General features: G+C 41.4%; 1 protein-coding gene across 3 annotated transcripts in view; it reads right to left on the bottom strand.

Annotated features, from left to right (window-relative positions):
• The window catches only part of VAV3 (vav guanine nucleotide exchange factor 3), a 203,619-nt gene that overhangs the window by 101,641 nt on the left and 83,331 nt on the right, over positions 1-18,647 (bottom strand). For all 3 annotated transcript variants that reach the window (XM_075422241.1, XM_075422242.1, XM_075422243.1), the window contains exons 8-15: positions 17,736-17,839; positions 15,598-15,697; positions 14,180-14,275; positions 12,462-12,530; positions 9,864-9,950; positions 9,339-9,424; positions 7,759-7,891; positions 7,322-7,431 (exon numbers count right to left, since the gene is read on the bottom strand). In XM_075422241.1, the coding sequence (XP_075278356.1) occupies positions 7,322-7,431; positions 7,759-7,891; positions 9,339-9,424; positions 9,864-9,950; positions 12,462-12,530; positions 14,180-14,275; positions 15,598-15,697; positions 17,736-17,839 (785 nt within the window). The remainder of the gene's footprint in view (positions 1-7,321; positions 7,432-7,758; positions 7,892-9,338; positions 9,425-9,863; positions 9,951-12,461; positions 12,531-14,179; positions 14,276-15,597; positions 15,698-17,735; positions 17,840-18,647) is intronic.

The raw sequence follows: 18,647 nt of genomic DNA, 5'->3' as shown, positions 1-18,647 counted from the left end.
CAGCTAGGCACACAAAATCCAGGAGGTTCCTGCAGAGCATCAATGATAACTTTCTGATGCAAGTGGTGGAGTAGCCAACAAGGAGAGGTGCTCTGCTGGACCTTGTACGAACAAACAAAGAGGGACTGGCTGAGGATGTGAAGACTGGAGGTAGACTCGGCTGCAGCAGCCACCATGAAAGGGTGGAGTTCAGGATCCTGCATGGAGGAAGCAGGGCGATAAGTAGGATCAAAACCTTGGACTTCAGAAGAGCTAACTTTGGCCACTTCAAGGACCTACTTGGAGGAATCCCATGGGTCAGTGCTCTTGAAGGTATGGGGGTCCAAGAGTGCTGGTCACTGTTTAAACGTCACTCCCTCCACGTTCAGGAGTGGTGCATCACCCTGAGAAAGAAACCTAGAAAAGGAGGCAGGAGACCCACATGGATGAGCAAGGAGCTTCTAGTGGAGCTCAGGTGGAAGAGAAAGGTCCATGGAACGTGGAAAGAGGGACAGGCCACTTGGGAAGAGTACAGGAATGCAGTCAGAGCATGCGGAGATGCAATGAGGAAGGCCAAGGCCCACCTGGAATTGAATCTGGCAAGGCATGTCAAAGACAACAAGAAGGGCTGCTTCAATTACATCAGCAGCAAATGGAAGACTAGGGATAATGTAGGGCCACTGCTGAATGAGGTGGGTGTCCTGGTGAGGCAGGATGCAGAGCAGGTGGGAGTTACTGAATGCCTTCTTTGCTTCAGTCTTCAGTGCCAAGTCTGGCCCTCAGGAATCCCGGGCTCTGGAGGTAAGAGAGGAAGCCTGCAGAAAGGATGACCCTCCCCTGGTCGAGGAGGACTGCGTGAGGGATCGCTTATGCCATCTGGATACCCACAAATCCATGGGCCCCGATGGAATGCATCCACGAGTGCTGAGGGAGCTGGCGCATAACACTGCTGAGCCACTCTCCATCATATTTGAAAGCTCCTGGAGGACAGGAGAGGTGCCCGAGGACTGCAGAAAAGCCAGTGTCACTCCTATCTTCAAAAAGGGGCACGAAGGAGGACCCAGGGAACTACAAGCCAGTCAGCCTCACCTCCATCCCAGGAAAGATGATGGAGCAGCTCGTTCTAGAGGTCATCATCAAGCAAGTGGAGGAAAAGAAGGTTATCAGGAGTAGTCAACATGGATTCACCAAGGGGAAATCATGCTTGACCAACCTGATAGCTTTCTACGATGGCACGACTGGCTGAGTAGATGAGGGGAGAGCAGTGGATGTTGTCTACCTCGACTTCAGCAAGGCTTCTGACACTGTCTCCCATAACAGCCTCCTAGGGAAGCTCAGGAAGTGTGGGCTGGATGAGTGGTCAGTGAGGTGGATTAGGAACTGGCTGAATGGCTGAACTTAGAGGGTTGTCATCAGCGGCACTGAGTCTAGTTGGAGGCTGGTAGCTAGTGGTGTCCCCCAGGGGTCAGTACTCAGCCCAGTCTTATTCACCTTCTTCATCAATGACCTGGATGAAGGGAGAGAGTGTACCCTCAGCAAGTTTGCTGATGACACAGAACTGGGAGGAGTGGTGGATACACCAGAAGGCTGTGCTGCCATTCAGCAAGACCCAGACAGGCTGGAGAGCTGGGAAGAGAGGAACCTGATGAAGCTCAACCAGGGCAAGTGCAGGGTCCTGCACCTGGGGAGGAACAACCCCATGCACCAGGTATACATTCAGGGTGGACCTGCTGGAGAGCAGCTCTGCGGAGAGGGACCTGGGTGTCCTGGAGGACGACAGGCTGACCATGTGCCAGCAGTGTGCCCTGGCTGCCAAGAAGGCAAATGTGATTCTGGGGTGCATTAAGAGGAGTGTGGCCAGTAGACTGATGGAGGTTCTCCTTCCCCTCTATGCTGTTGTAGTGAGGCCCCATCTGGAGTACTGCATCCAGTTCTGGGCTCCCCAGTTCAAGAAAGATGAGGAGCTACTGGAGAGAGTCCAGCGGAGAGCTATGAGGATGGTGAGGGGACTGGAGCATCTCTCCTATGAGGAAAGACTGAGGGAGCTGGGCTTGTTCAGCCTGAAGAAGAGAAGGCTGAGAGGGGACCTTACAAATGCCTACAAATATCTGAAGGGTGGGTGTCAGGAAGATGGGGCCAGACTCTTTTCAGTGGTGCCCAGTGACAGGACAAGGGACAGCAGGCACAAACTGAAGCATAGGAAGTTCCATCTGAACATGAGGAAGAACTTCTTCACTCTGAGGGCGACAGAGCCCTGTAACAGGCTGCCCAGGGAGGTTGTGGAGTCTCCTTCTCTGGAAATATTCAAGACCTGCCTGGACAAGGTCCTGTGCAGCCTGCTGTAGGTGACCCTGCTTCGGCAGGGGGGTTGGACTAGATGACCCACAGAGGTGCCTTGCAACCCCTAACATTCTGTGATTCTTTGATGATGTCTCTAAATCCACTGCGTAATTTGGTGCAGTAATTTGGCTGTATGCTTCTATTACCATTATCTTGGATATGGAATGACTTTGCATTTCATCCAATTCTAGTTGACATGCTAGATTAAATTTAAACATTCCATGTCTAGTACAGTAAAGTCTTTGTAGTACTATCTTTTAAAAGGTGCTCATTTACCCATGCAGCTATAGGCTCATCCATTATTATGAACAGAGTTTGAAGAACAAAATAGCAACTGCTCAAATTAAACACTATCGCTGTTAAGCAGCGCATCTCTTAAGGCAATAAGCGGTTATCCTGTGCATGCTAAACTTCCATTCACATCAGTGAAGGAGCAGGCACACCAAGAGAGCACTCAGCCGTTTGTAATATGATGGCTTCTGTTAAAACATCCTCCACTAGTCTCTGCCTGCTAGATTTACAAAAACCTCTCAAATTCATCACACTTATAAGTACAATCAAAGTTTCAGCTTCAATAGCTTTGACTGTGATGTTAACTGGGCTGCTCCAGTGCCCTACGTCATTTTATTATCACTTAGAAAATGTAATGCTCCCAAATAACCAGCAATTTTGAAAGTTGAACTCAATAAGTGGCGGGGGGGGGGGGGGGGGGGGGGGGGGGGGAGAAGGGGGAATGGGTGGGCATGCAGCGCAGGAAGAGGAGAGGAGGTGACCCAGCCTCAGCTGTGGAGACTATTGCGAATAGTATCAAATCCAGTGCAGCCATGCCACAGTATCATTGCTGCTGAGGATACAGTGTAGTATATAAACCGGCTTCATCAATAACACAGAATTCTTAGGAAAAATAAAACTTGAGATGTTTTTGTATTATATATTTTCTAAATAAAGCAATAGTCTCAAGAAAACAGCAAATACATACTGTAGCAACAGAACTGGCATATGAATAAAACCAATTTACTCACTTTCTTATGACCAGTAACCCATCATTCCTAACCTCCCTCACGACAAAACTAATCACCATATCCCACAGTAACAACAGTCCTGGCCAAGAGAATATTTTCACAGGTTTGTGAAACTAGTTTTGTAACAGACGCTTACGAGCCTGAAAAGTTACACTTTTGAAATTGCACTGGGATTTCACCCTTCCTTGCTTTAAAGATTTTCCATATCAAGTGTGCCTAATATATTCCTGCCCTCCAAACTTACACCAAGTCTAGCCAGCAAAGCAGTATTCTCTATTTCATACTTCACCAATAACATAAATTTCACATATCTGGAGACAAATTCTCATCTCATTGACACAAGCATCTCAACAGTAGGTGCCTTTTCAGCAATATAACTATAATCACTGTTGTTCATATACTGCTATAAACACCTAAGCTCCTAAAAAATCAAAAACTGCAGCCTAGCTAACATAGTCATGCCAACAAAACTGTTCTAGAGGCAACAAGGTTAATTCTTAATTTAAAAATAATAAAACAGATCCTAATTTGTTCTCTTGTTATGTTCTTAGATTAATATTTGCACAGCCTCACTTCATACAGAATGCTAACCCAAAGGCAACAAAACTGCCTTGAAATTTCTGTCTGGAACTTAGTAAACAACACTTCTGGACAAACAAAAAAATGTAAATCACCCCTTCAACTGATTTTGCAGTCTCAATAAAATTTTTAAGTATTGAGAAGTATTTTGGCCATAGAAGCAGCAATTATAATTGAGTATGATGAATGACAGCATAATTTCAATCACAGCTACTTTTCAGAGTAGTATCACATTAAAACAGATAACCTATACAGTAGGCAATGAGACCCCCGCAAACAACAAATCAAACCAACCAGCCAATTGTCCAAAACATTTTGCTTAGTCTATTCCAACACACAAATTCTTGTGCCTCAGCATACATTAGAATACAACTATCGCTACACACACCAAGATATGGTGGACCACTCATTGGATAAGGAACTGGCTCGATGCATGCACTCAAAGAGTTGCAGTCAATGGCTCAATGACCAGTGACGAGTGGTGTGCCTCAGGGGTCAGTACTGGGGCCGGTGCTGTTCAATATCTTTGTTGGCGACATCGACAGTGGGACTGAGTGCACCCTCAGCAAGTTTGCCAACGACACCAAGCTGTGTGGTGTGGTTGACACGCTGGAGGGAAGGGATGCCATTCAGAGCGACCTTGACAGGCTGGAGAGGTGGGTGTGCGTGAACCGCTTGAAGTTCAACAAGGCCAAGTGCAAGGTCCTATACGTGGGTCGGGGCAATCCCAAACACAAGTACACGCTAGGAAGAGAGTGGCTCAAGAGCAGCCCTGAGGAGAAGGACTTGGGGGTAGTGGTGGATGAGAAGCTCAACATGAGCCACCAATGTGCACTTGCAGCCCAGAATGCCAACTGTATCCTGGACTGCATCAAGACAAGCGTGGCCAGCAGGTTGAGGGAGATGATTCTGCCCCTTTACTCCGCTCTCGTGAGACCCCACCGGGCGTCCTGCGTCCACCTCTGGAGCCCTCAACATAAGAAGAACCTGGATGTGTTGGAGAGGTTACAGAGGAGGGCCACGAAGACGATCAGAGGGCTGGAGTACCTCTCCTGCGAGGACAGGCTGAGGGAGTTGGGGCTGTTCAGCCTAGAGAAGAGAAGGCTCTGGGGTGACCTTCTAGCAGCCTGCCAGTACCTGAAGGGAGCCTACAGGAAGGATGGAGAGGGACTCTTCACAAGGGTGTGTAGTGACAGGACAAGGGGGAACGGCTGTTAACTAAAAGAGGGCATATTTAGATTAGATATTAGGAAGAAATTCTTCACCATGAGGGTGGTGAGGCACTGGCACAGGTTGCCCAGAGAAGCTGTGGATGCCCCCTCCCTGGAAGTGTTCAAGACCAGGCTGGATGGAACTCTGAGCATCCTGGTCTGGTGGAAGATGTCCCTGCTCATGGCAGGGGGGTGGAACCAGATGATCTTTAGGGTCCCTTTCAACCCTTACCATTCTCTGATTCTATGATTCTATATGTTTTGGGAGAGCTGCTGAAGGAAATACGCTATGAAGTCAAACCCATATAATGGAGTTGAGGGAAGGGTATAAAAACTTCAGAAAGCATAAAAGCTCCCAATTGTTTTCAATCTTAGTTGTTATAAATATAAGGCAGCAAAAGCATTGCCCATTGCAAATATTGCCACTATATCACGTTGTACCTCAGCCCCGACCTGCAGCAACCCTGCTTGCTCCAGTTCCCATGCCTCTGCGTTATGGCCTTTAATCACACAGGAAAAGGTTAAACTAGAGGTATGGGTCTATGAGAAGGACAAACATCCATACAAGACAAGGCTCACACCACCACTCTCATTTTCAACGACCAACTCCCATGTGCCGAAAAGGAAAGAGTAGCACATGAACTTGTCAACCCTTCAGGTCCCATTTGTTCTGCTCACACAGGGCAACTGGCAGCAGTAAACCATTGTTTGCAAACGCACGCTCATGAACAGTTCATGAGCACTGGCTGGTGCCTAACACTGCAGCTGCACTCACTCACCACACACATGGCAGTGCAGAGGGGTCCTGCACAGGACTGTAAAAATGATTGGGAAGAACTGAGGACACGCTCCTGGGAAAAAACATAGCTCTTACTGCTCTACTTTGCTCTTTGGCTGACTTTTGTTTTGTTTGGTTGGGTTTTTTTTGTGCACTGGGCCAAGATGCCTGGAGAATGACCAATGGTTGCAATGCTAAAGCTGACATGTCTGAGTTCCTTATGTTTTTCATACACGTTTTATCTATGTTTAAGCAAATATCAATAATGACATTACAGGAAGCAGGGAGAGCACAGGGACAGAAAGAGGCAAAAAGTACTCAGCTTTCTGCACACATACAAATAAACACCTCTTCCACTATGCTACCCAGAAATTTTTGCCAAAACACATGCCATTTTTGTCTTTAATAAAAATCAGCAACATGGGAACCCTAGCAAGTAGGCCTCATAATATCTGTCTAGTCCAGGCTCTCCTCCCTTACGTTTTCATTTAAATCATTAGCACTCATCATACTAAGGTTTTAAAAATATAGAGAGAGTTTACGAGCAATTTTCACTTGTATCAGCACATAGTCTTTTTTCTGAATCCACATGCCTTTACAATCACGTCCAGAACGGTCTATTAATGCTGTCTCTCTGTTTTCACTGGGAGCATCTCACTTCCCCTCACACTTTTTTCCCCCCCACAAAGCAAGCATCACCCTGTCATCCGATTCCCCTGTTCACATGTTTTAAATTTAATCAGAATCCCTGAGGTGTCAATAATAAGGTTTGTCTTTCTGAGAAGAATCAGAAATGGAAGTAAAGCTCATGTTGCATAACAATAACGTAAGCTGCAGTGCTGCATCTGAACAACTTTACTTACTTTTCAAGAAGTCTAAAGCAATCTCCTCTTAGTTGAAAACACAAAGGAAATCAGCCTTTTAAAACTAAATTTAATAAGCCAAGCAACTTGATCCAAATACTAAACAATAAAATAGTTAAAAGCCACTAGAAAAAAATGCCAAAAACCCCTCCCGAAAATCATCAGCATCACCTATCAAAAAATATATTTCAATTAATCGAAATAAAAATGGGAGGGGAAGAAATGTCACTAGTGTGTTAGATATTTCTTACTAAAAAAATTAGTATTCCCCCCTGGTTGCTTAAGACAGTATTACTAAAACAGTCTTAACAGTAGATTTGGAAAGTAATACATAGCCTAAGATGTTCTCTGTCTTTGCCAAGAGGAGTTTCAGGGAAATATTCTGTTCATGAAGATGTCTATCAGTTGTTTCTCAGAAAGTCATATAAAATAGATAACTAGACTGTATTAAAAAAAAAAAATCTAAATCTGAAAACAGTTCAGCATTATTTAAATCACAGCCTTACACTGGTGATGAACACGATTCTACCTTAATAAAAATCTACTTACAGAGCCATCTGAAATTGTTCGAGCCATTTTTTCTTCAAGTCTTTAGTTTTGCAATAAACTTCTAAACCATTTTGACCTTGGATATGAATGAGGTAGAAGCCATAAGACCACTGTATAAAAAGATTGGCAATATGAAGGTCATCAGTTATGAAGAAAAGAAGAGAAAAAAAAAGAAAAATAAAGCATTTGTGTATTTCTTAATTCCCCGATATTGGGAACAGCAAGTTCACGTTATCGTGTTCACTTAGGAAAGACTTACTCAAACATTTTAATTACATCAAAATAAACAAAGTTGAAATCCCTGAATATTCACTTCAGCTTACATTTAAAACATAGAACTTCATAAAGAAATTGTATATACATTCTGAATTCCCGCAAAATGTTTCAAATTGCTTCTAAAAATACACATTTTACATGAGTTAGCAACAAATATTTACCTTCTTATTTTCTTTATCAGTAGTAGGGTTATTTGTAATTTTGTATTTCTGAAGATCTATGATTTCCTTCATTTCATAATTATCACCTCTTCGTTTGCAAACAATTACAGCTAGATCAAACAAGAAGATATGCCTATAAAAATACAGTATAAAGATGGTTAACACTCCAGAAAGCTAATGCCCAAAGTCTTCTTTTACACACCTTTGACTGTGACACTGTATTGGGTTTGCGTGGCAAGGTTTTGGTAGCAGGGGGGCTGCAGGGGTGGCGTCTGTGAGAAGGTGCGAGAAGCTTCCCCTATGTCCAACAGAGCCAGAGCCAGCCAGCTCCAAGACGGACCCGCCACTGGCTAAGGCAGCAATGGTGGTAGCACCTCTGTAATGACATATTTAAGAAGGACGGAAAAAGTCTCTGCAAAACGGCAATTGCAGCAGGAGAGAAGTGAGAATATGCAAGAGAAACAACTCTGCAGACACCAAGGTCTGTAAAGAAGGAGGGGGAGGAGGTACTCGAGACGCCAGATTAGAGAGTTTTTTCCCTTGCAGCTTGTGATGAAGACCATGGTGAGGCAGGCTGTGCCCCTGCAGCCCATGTAGGTCCACAGTGGAGCAGATACCCGCCTGCAGCCCATGTAGGACCCCAAGCCAGAGCAGATGGATGCCCAAAGGAGGCTGTGATCCTGTGGGAAGCCCCTGCTGGAGCAACCTCCTGGCAGGACCTGTGGACCCATGGAGAGGAGCCCATGCTGGAGCAGGTTTGCTGGCAGGACTTGTGACCCTACAGGGGACCCACGCTGCACCAGTTCCTGAAGAACTGCAGCCCGTGGGAAGGACTCACATTGGAGAAGTTCATGGAGAACTGTCTGCCCTGGGAGGGATCCCACGTTGGAGCAGGGGAAGAGAGTGAGGAGGAAGGAGCAGCACAGACAGCATGTGATGAACTGACCATAACCCCCATTCCCCATCCCCCAGTGCTGCTCAGGGGGAGGAGGTAGAGAATTCAGGAGTAAAGTTGACCCTGGGAAGAAGGAGCGGGGGAAGGCATTTTTAAGATTTTGGCTTATTTCTCATTATCCTACTACGACTTGATTGGTGATAAATTAAACTAATTTCCCCAAGTTGAGTCTGTTTTGCCCGTGACAGTAATTGGTGAGTGATCTCTCCCTGCCCTTACCTCAACCCACGAGCCTTTTGTCGTATTTTTTCTCCCCTGTCCAGTTGAGAAGGGGAAATGATAGAGCAGCTTTTGTGGGCAGCTGGCATCCAGCCAGGCTAAACCATGACAGGCACTTAAAATTTTGAAGGTGAACAACTAATCTACCAAATAACAAAATAAAAAACATTGAAAGTACTTTTGATTAGACTTATTACTTGCAAGGTACTTGGGGGATCCTAGATGATAACGCAATAGCTAACTTGCCATAGATCACTGCAAATTCACTTGGTAAATGGTCAATAGGCTCTGCAAATGCACAGTGAAATGGAAAGTACTCTCAAGAATCACTGAGCTGATCTCAAAACTGAAGACAGAGTTACTGTACAGGCTTTTTAATAGCAAACAACAGAAGTCATGCCATCACCTGTCTTGCCTCGCACGTTTGTCTAACGTAGTAATCCTTATTTCCCCATCACCCTGAGGTCTTCCATACTGTAAGAGGGAATGATTCTGAAACAAAAGTAATAGGTATGATTCAATACAGCAAAATGTCAAGATGATGATACATTCAAATGTTAGACTACTCACTCCTTTTGCCCCAAAAAAGGACATTTCAGGCCTTTTCCTCACTATCATCTAAACTAAGTAAAGAATAAGTCCATTCTATTTTTGTCTTCAAATGGGAAAATTTTTCGCATTAAAAAAACCCACCTGAGTCAGTGTACAAACACACAAACCTTTAACTGTGAAAATACGTTTAACTACAGACAGACCTCCAAAATAACAGATTTCTGTACTTAAATATTTGCATCATTCTAGACCAAACAAAGCATACTTTACTTAAATATCACCAAGAGTACTATAATCTCGTATGAAATGGGGAAAGAATACATCAATATATTTGATCAAAAGTGATTCAAAAACTGTATAAATGAAACATACCACATACCAAATTCTCTATTGATAGTTGAAATTGTCTAATTTCGCGGAGTGTTTCATTATCTCTCTTCACTTCATTTACATATTGAGCCAAGTCCTAGAGCACCAACAGAAAAAGGGAGGAAAACTTTTCCACAACAGACCACTTTAATACATTATTTTGGCAAATTTATTTGTAATTTTGCCTTTGACTTATCTGCATATTTAGACTTTTTTTCAAAACAATTATCTTTAATGTTCAAGTATTACCAAAATGTGTGCCTAAATAAAGAAGGAAAAAAGCCTATCCATATCTTCAATCATATTTCCAACTTGCTTCATGATGTCTACTGAAACACAAATGTAGTAGCAAGACAGAGGGAAACACATAACCGATAGTAAAGAAGGGCTGATTTTTTCTGAATTCCATTAATGCCTTATTTTCAAGATTAAAGATGGAAACATAATTTATGCAGCACACTTATGGTCCAAAAAAGCAGTCAACAACATCCAATATCTGAGAATAAGACCAAAGGTAAACACAGCATATAGTAGAAAATGTATGTAAGGCAGCTCAAAAGCAGCATATACGGTGTAAATGTATCATAAGCCTGGGTGCTACTGCCCCAGTAGCAGGGTCTTGCTCATACTGTTGCACAGCAGAGAGAAGCTATTATACAACAGATTTTAAAAGGGGCTTTTAATGGAATATACTACCTGAAGTTACAGGTTGAGATCATTATTGTCCCCTTTACCAGAACATGTACTGTACACATTTCACTAAAGCCTTTAAAATGCTCTAAACATGCTTGAGTAATAGCAACAATTTTCTGGGGCTTCTCTGTTTATGGCTAGAGATGAGGAGTGAGCAGGAGTGGTAATTGCTAAGGTGAGGGATGCTGAAAGCAGCAGTCGGAAAAGGCATTCTGATCTTCGCAACTTGCTTTTATAGTATACCTTCAATCTGGTCACAGATTTGGAGGGTGGGAGAAAGGTACATCATCTTCCTAAGACATTTTTAATCATAATCTAAGAATAACTGCCATCATTGTGCTAGCTTCCCAAATGAATCTGTGCAGGACACATTCACAACAGTCTTAAAAGAGTCAGTGCAGAAAATAAATAACCTCTTTTCTTGCTGCTAAAACAAATCTGACAGCATAACCCTTCCTAGAATGCAGGGGGGAGGGGAGAGGAGGCAGTACCACTTTGCTGGCAGCTCTTCCAAAGCCTATTTATTTTCGAGTGGACACACCACGGTTTTTAGAAGCAACATAACGATGCTGCACAGTTACTTCTACTACCTTGGCAGGGACTATTGTAAGAGGATACAGTAAATTGGGAGGGAAACAATGCTACAGCCTTGAGGAGAGATGCTCATATGCTCATATTTGGGTTTTTTTGTGGGCTGGGGGGGAGGGGGTTATGGGTTTTGGAGTTTTTCAATTGGCTAGTTATGTCCTGCCAGCTAGTGCATAACTGCCACAGCCACTCTGGCAAGAGAGATTTCTTAACTGGTCTTTCATTTTCAGTCCAACAGCCACCAAAAAACAATGAAGCAAGCCAGCAAATGCAAAAAAAAAAATGGGGGGGTGGACAGAGGGAATAAAAAGCAGGGTTATCTTCCTAGCCAATTAGCAGCAGCCAACATGCATGGCTTGCCACTAGATGGAAGCAACACTGTGCCATCCCAGTTCAGGCATCTCTTGGTGGGAGATTATCATGACGGCGCTCTCGGCATTCACTGCACAAAACTGGCTGACAAGAAAGGGGAGCCAAAAATCTCATTTGTGAGTTGGTCTGTATTCCAGGCATTCAAGGTGGACAGTCACACAATATGAGACAGCTGTATGACCCAAAACTTCGTCTGACTTCAGCATCTTCTGTGGACCATACACATTATAACAGAAGGAGGTATGACCTATGCCATGCTGGCTTCTTTCCCCTTTCCCCTCAGAAAGGATGGAAAAAAAATTCACAATTCCAGCACATGAATGTCACAATTCACACTGTGAAGCCAGCTGAAGCAGAACTATGCTTCATTTATGAAGCTGTGCAGAGGAAGACATAATATATTACCTTATACATAAGACAGTACAGCTATTCTACAAAGCGTTTGTTTGTACCACTTGCAGGTGAATGTACAGTGACAGATACTCTACCTCCAGATAGACACTACTTCTTTCAAAGGTAAAACCACAGAGATCATACTAAGATGACAGGAAAAAAAAGTCTTGTAAGGAAAGATAACTGCCTCCAGCTCACTGGGAAACTACTGACCTTGATGAGAATTTAGTTACAGTGCTAGGAATATTTCTAAAGTTGGGAAGCGAGACCAACATTATTGAAACACATGTTTTTCATCTCATTATATGACAGCAAATTGATGTAGAAGTAAACTGAAATAAGGAAGTTTCATTTCATAAACCCTCCACTGAACTTGTTTCCCAGACCTGAGCAAAGCCTTCAACTATATACTTGCCCTGGTATACTCATGAAGCTCACAGTGACCTGTAAAAACACGTTTGACCTGCTGTGAAGAACATTATCTCCTCCAGGAAATACAGTTCTGAGCTACCATTTTAACTGTCAACAATGACATAAATATTTCATTGCTATGAATACTTACCTTCATTGCATCAAGTGCCAGTTTTAAATTTGCCTTCTCCATGGGATCGGTAGTGTGCTTTACCAGCTCCTGTGGACAGAGCAGTTAAAACTTTTCACCTAGTGTCAGTCAGTTTATAAATTGAAGTTGTTATTGCTCATCTCCACCCCCACTCACCCAAAAAAAAGAAAAAAGCCAAAACCAGAAAACACAGCCCAAGAATTCACATTTTCATCCCCACAGTGAGCAGCCTATAACTGAGTAGGGACTACTACAAACAGATAATTGGCAAGTGTTTAAGAATATTGCTGTATAGCCTAAAACACTGACTTTAGCTGATAATGAACCATCATTAGAAGTTAATTTGGTCTGTCTAGCACTTAAAACTTGTCAATCAGATCATTACTGTATGTGCATGCTGAAAGCACAGGTAAACACTTGAGTTCATTTGCACATTACTACACAGTATATCATCCCATTCCAAAGCACACACTTGTCTGAAGCGAGGGACGTATGCTGGCAATAAAATCTCAGCTCAGCTGCACAACTGCCTAAAAGAAGTCACTGTCTCATTACACCTAAGATAAAGCTGACTCAGAAGACATATTTAAATCAAATGTAAATTTTTAAATAATTTTTTAAGCCACTTCCCGTATGGAAAATAAAGGGGCTATTTTGGTTTTTTACGAAGTGAAAAAGTAACATCTTGGGAAAACAGGTTATTTCTTCTTTATAATCTGAGAAGAGAATTATACATTTTGGCTAACATAACTTGCTAAAATCCTAGGAAGTAAGTATTTATTCTTCACATTACTATTATAACAATTTACTGGACTTTTTACTTTCAAAGACTATAAAATACTTCTTTCTTATACAATGTATACTATAATATCACACATTACAGCATTGTAACATATTGTATATCATCTTTTCATAATACACAGGTTGATTATAAAATCATGACTTGGATCTCATACATTTTTCTAAAAATCATTTGAACCATTCATTTTTTTTCCAATTTTCCACAGATCAAAATATTGATGACTCACTTATATAAATAATTCAAAAAAATTAATATTACAGAACATATGTTGCACTGCAGAGTCAAAATTATGCTTCACATACAAGTAGTAGATCTTTTTAAATGACATTTTACAAGCATCAGCAAGGTTGACAGTCTAATATAGTAATATCTTTCTTTGCAGCTGAACTAATGAGTCTCCTGGCACAGCTATCAAATTAAATTTATAAGACTCTCCACCCTTACTACAGGACTAACGACAAAAGCTAACTCTGTGTGGGTTGTAACAAGAAGCATTTCAAAATAAATATGGCTTTATTGTAATTTATGACAGCAAAGAAGAATCTTAAAAGTATGCTGTAAATATGGTCCAGTTTCCTCTTTTGGGGGGGTAACAGTTCACATTTCAAAGTACCATGATTACAGTTTGGTACTACTAATCATTTTAAACATACCAAGAATGAAATGTTCAGATACTGAGGAAACAATTGTGTTTTATCCGTTTTTTTCCCCCAGATATGCTTCATCTCTGAGGAATGATCTCTGGAAGAAAACTCATACTTGACTGGATTTTATTTCATAACAAATCAGCCTCAAACCTGTGGAAATGTCAATCACGTCCCTTTGATAAAGACGTTTGCTCTCATTCTTACAATCCCCTGGTGATAAACAATCATAGTTTTGCTCTCAGCCCCCTTAAATTCCAAAAATAAAATACCTGGAGAAGTAGGTGATATTTTAGCACTCTCTGCATTGGAACCACTAAAAGATCCCGCAATGTAAATTTCCCATTATTTGCCCTCTTGGAACATTCCTAGTTCAAAGCAGAAAAAATAAGACAAGAGAGTTAGAAAATAAAACACTGATGTGATATATGGGCCAAGCAACTACATTAAGCTTGAGATAAAGAATATCAACAAAACAAAGGAAAGCAGCTGATATGGCAATAATAGCTAAGTGAAAAAAGACTGGGTCTAGACACTTGTTCTTAGATATTTCAACAGCACGAGAAAGACCAGAATAAACATCACAGACAACAGAAATTAGATATTCCTTTGAACTAAAAAAAAGAGAAAAGACATTGCCTATAAGCACAAAGGCAGCAAATGTTACAGCTAACTTCAAAAAAAGCAAAAGATAATCTTGGAAATTATAGGTCAGTCAGTCTCACTTCAGCCCATGCAAAAACTATGGAGCAAGTCCTCTTGGAAGCAATTTCTGGGCACATGAAGAAGGTGACTAAATCAATGCCTGAGGTACTTGACTGCTTCCCATGATGAAATGTCTAGATCTGTGAAGGGGTGAGGAGAATCTACCTTGACTTTTCCAAGACTTCCAACATCATCTCCCACAGCATCCTGATATCCAGGTTGGGATGTTATGCTCCAGATGAATGAACTTCTAGGTGCATGAAAAACTGTGCAGATCACAAAGCTCAAAAAGAGCCGTGACTTATGTTTCCTACACTACCTGAGGGACGGTTGCAAGTAGAGCTTCTCAGGGGTCTGCCCAGGGACCCCTCCCATTTAATATCTTTAGCAATGATCTACAGGAAAAATAGAGTACACCCACAGCAAGTCTGCAGACAACACCAGACTGGAGGTGCAGGTGACACTCTTCAGGGAATGGCCAACAGGAACCTCACATGAAGACAAGGATGAAGGCAAAGTCCTTCACCTTATATACACTAACCAGGGACACACTAACCCTGAGGGCTGACCAGTTAGGGAGCAGCTCTGCTGGAAAGGACCCAGGGGCTGTGGCAGACAGCAAGCCCTGTGAGGCTGTGGGACCAGGGCTTGTTCAGCCTAGAGATGCCTCCCAAACTGAGTGATTCCGCAATTCTGTATTCTTGCCTGGGATGTCACAATAAACAGAAGGGTATCGCTGATGATCACTTCCCAAAAAAGCCCCTAACCCTAACAATGTCAGTGCCAGCAAGTGTACTGCAACAGCTCACATACACAGACCAGAGGCTCAGAAAAAAAAGAATGAAGAGAAACACATGCCCGTATCAGTCCAGCTAGTTTTTCATCATAAAGTTTCTGACTTGGATGAAAGCAGGGCTTATTCATAAAAAACATCTGGTTTTTTTTACACTAATGTGTAGATATATATGTTAAAAAATACTGATACCTCTAACTTCAATTTAACATCTTCTTTTGTCTTAGAGATGTTGTCTAAGCATGATATCGCTATCTCCACTTGACTGCAGTACTGCCCATAAATAACCAATCTAAATCAAAGCAAGAGATAAATCATAAAAGGAACATTTGCTTATTTAAGAACAATTCTTGATCATTTTTCATAAATACACTGTTAACAATCCTTTCAAAAGGAGCAGTGCTTAAATGAGCAAGGACAGGATTTAGCCATAGACTTCAATAGGCAGCACGTATACAAGGAAAAATATTCAGGAGAATACAATTTTCATTACCTTCAAAATGCTGTAAAATCATTGCAATTTCCTTTAATATTCACATGTATACATTCTAATAAATACAGGTCTCATTAAAAAGCAGCATAACTGCTGTTTAATAGAACAGTCTGTAGTATTTATAACACTGTAGATTTCCAAGGTTGTAATGAATAAACTCTGTAACACAGGCTTAACAAGATTAATTACAGTTAACCCTTAAAGAACTTGTAAGTTGCTGAAACTGATTCATCTCCAACAGTTTCTACCAGGTTATACCCTGCGAGGTCTCAGATCAAAATAATAGTATATGAAGACTCGTGAATTTTTCAGTAGTTGTCAAGGGCAGCAACACTTCTTGAAGGAGATGGGTTTTATGACAGGAGTTTCTTACCCTTGTTTGGAGTGCTTCTTTCTGCTAGTCCCATTGCAAAGAGTGGTGCTTCCTTTCGCTTTTTCATATATTTATTGAGGTGATTCCTTCTGTATGCCTCAAATCCCTTTTTTGGGGGGTTCCCATAAACTTTCCATTGGGGTCTCCTAAATTTCTTTTTCTCTCACCTACTATTTACCTTTTTTTTTTATTTATTTTTTCACAATTGAAGTGATGATACTGATTTAACAGTTACCAGTTCTGACTACTTTTAATCACTGCACGGTTCAGACACTGAGTCTACCTCCATCTGTTTCCTTTTTGTATAACATAAACTTGAGGTTTCTTCTCAGTGTTCTTTGTGCCCCTTTTAGCACACATCTCAGAATTACTTTTGAAAGATAAGCATTTTCCAGAACAACTTATTGTCCTCTAATTCCCTCCTACAGCAGCAAAAAGTCTAACAGCCTGGGAAATAACTACGTCCTGCTCCAACATAAAAGCTGAGACAGAGGGTCTCCGAAGGCAAGACTGTTTATAGGCAGCCTGGGACACCCTCCTCCCTCAGAAAAAGAACTCTCCTGTCTAACATTTTCTAGATGCTGCTGCCCAATTTCTCACAAGCCTGTTTTTACTGCAACAATCCTCCTTCCCCATCAACCTCAAGCAAATCCAATTAGCTCCCACAGGTCCTTCCTGCTCCAGTCCCAGAAGGAACTCATTTTTAACCCGAACCCAAGGGTTACTTCAAGGTAGGTCAGCACTGTAGCCCACAGTACAAGTGGTTTTCAGCTAAGTACCACAGGCATGTAAGTTCATCTGTACAGTCCAACAGCTGTTCAGTGCTGGCAGAAAAAAACAACCTGAAAAGCTGGGTAAAAAAATTGGCAATTAGCCTACAGGATATGGTATGCTGCCACAGCTATCCTGTTACCAGCTTGGCTGTTTTTCACAGTTTGAAGGTAGAGCGTGTTTGCTTCATTGTCACACCTCTGACTGTAGGGTAGAGCAAGACCTTAGTCTCCTCTCTCTTCTCTTTTGCACCTGCTTTCTCTTCTTTCAAGTTATGACTTCTGTTTTCTTTAACCTGGAATGGCTTTAATATACATCCATGCCTTATTTTGCATCTTCTTCCCCTTTTATAACATTTCATCTGTTAAACAATACAGGTACATGCCATAAAATACCTGGGATTACTTGCATGAAAAAAACGCTGTGCAAAATCAGCTAAGTTTTGTTCAAAATATAGATGTAACTTGTCTATGTAACAATACTGCCAAAACTGGGGTGAAGAAGAGGGAGGGTTTATATAGCAATAGGTTACATTTTGACTTCCAGGCTGAAAACACCAAACATTAGCTTAATAAGTATATTAATACCATTGAACTCAATCCTGCTTCAGAAATATTCAAACAAAAATATAGTAAAATACTTTACCAAATTGAGCACAGATTATCACAATTAGTAAAAGTGCATAAGTCTTACCTTTCCTTGTAGTTAATAAAAATTTGATATAGGTTCTGATCATTTTTGTTAACAACGGAATCATTGATGTCCAGTGCTAGATTCCTGTGAATTTTCACCAAATCCTTAAAAACAGTAATGAGGAGAGTGGAAGGTTTTTAAAAACAGAATGACTTAAAGCTTTGAATATAAAAATAAATTATTTCATGTTAGATTCACTAATTTCAATTGGAAAACAGATCATTTGAGAGTAGAACCTAATTTCAAAGGTTTGCCACATCTCCCATATAATGCAAGAAGAAAAACTAAACTCCCAGAAGTACCTATTAGAGACTAATAATTTATTATAGCTTAGAACGTGCACTGTTAATTCATCTTCATTTTATAATGATAACTTTGAAATTAAGCAAGTGAAGTAAATGCTTTAGTGACAAGATCAAGTAATGATTCATGTCCCTGAGCTGTGAAAAATTAGTTTTGTACATTACACTGGTCAATTAGTGATGTTCTAGTGCAAAGTTAACTGCAGTCATAACGAGTTTCCCAGTACAGCAGGCAACTAATGGCTGAAAGACAATAATATTGCAGAAAGATTTGCTCCCCCAGTATAGTAGCAACTCACCTCATCCGTCCACCATTACACAAAAATCTACAAGCAACTATAGGAGACTACCTCAGCCTTAATACGATATGGAATTGCCAGAGAATTCACAAGAAATTAAGTCAAAACAGGTTAAAAAGTTTTGAAATCAGGATAGCTGACTGTAAGCCATGTACATACCACTGCAACGAAAAATAGAAGACTGTCTGAAAAAGGCTACTGAAGATGGTTTGATGCAGTAAATGATACACTACAAAAATACTATGCAACATTTAGTTGTGAACTAAGTAAAAAAATTTCACTTCACTAATGCAAACTAAGTACACACAGGT

This window comes from Opisthocomus hoazin, chromosome 6 (genome assembly GCF_030867145.1).
Source record: "Opisthocomus hoazin isolate bOpiHoa1 chromosome 6, bOpiHoa1.hap1, whole genome shotgun sequence".
Taxonomy (NCBI): Eukaryota; Metazoa; Chordata; class Aves; order Opisthocomiformes; family Opisthocomidae; genus Opisthocomus; species Opisthocomus hoazin.
The sequence above is the reverse complement of the archived record's forward strand: the minus strand, read 5'-3'. Positions and strand labels throughout refer to the sequence as shown.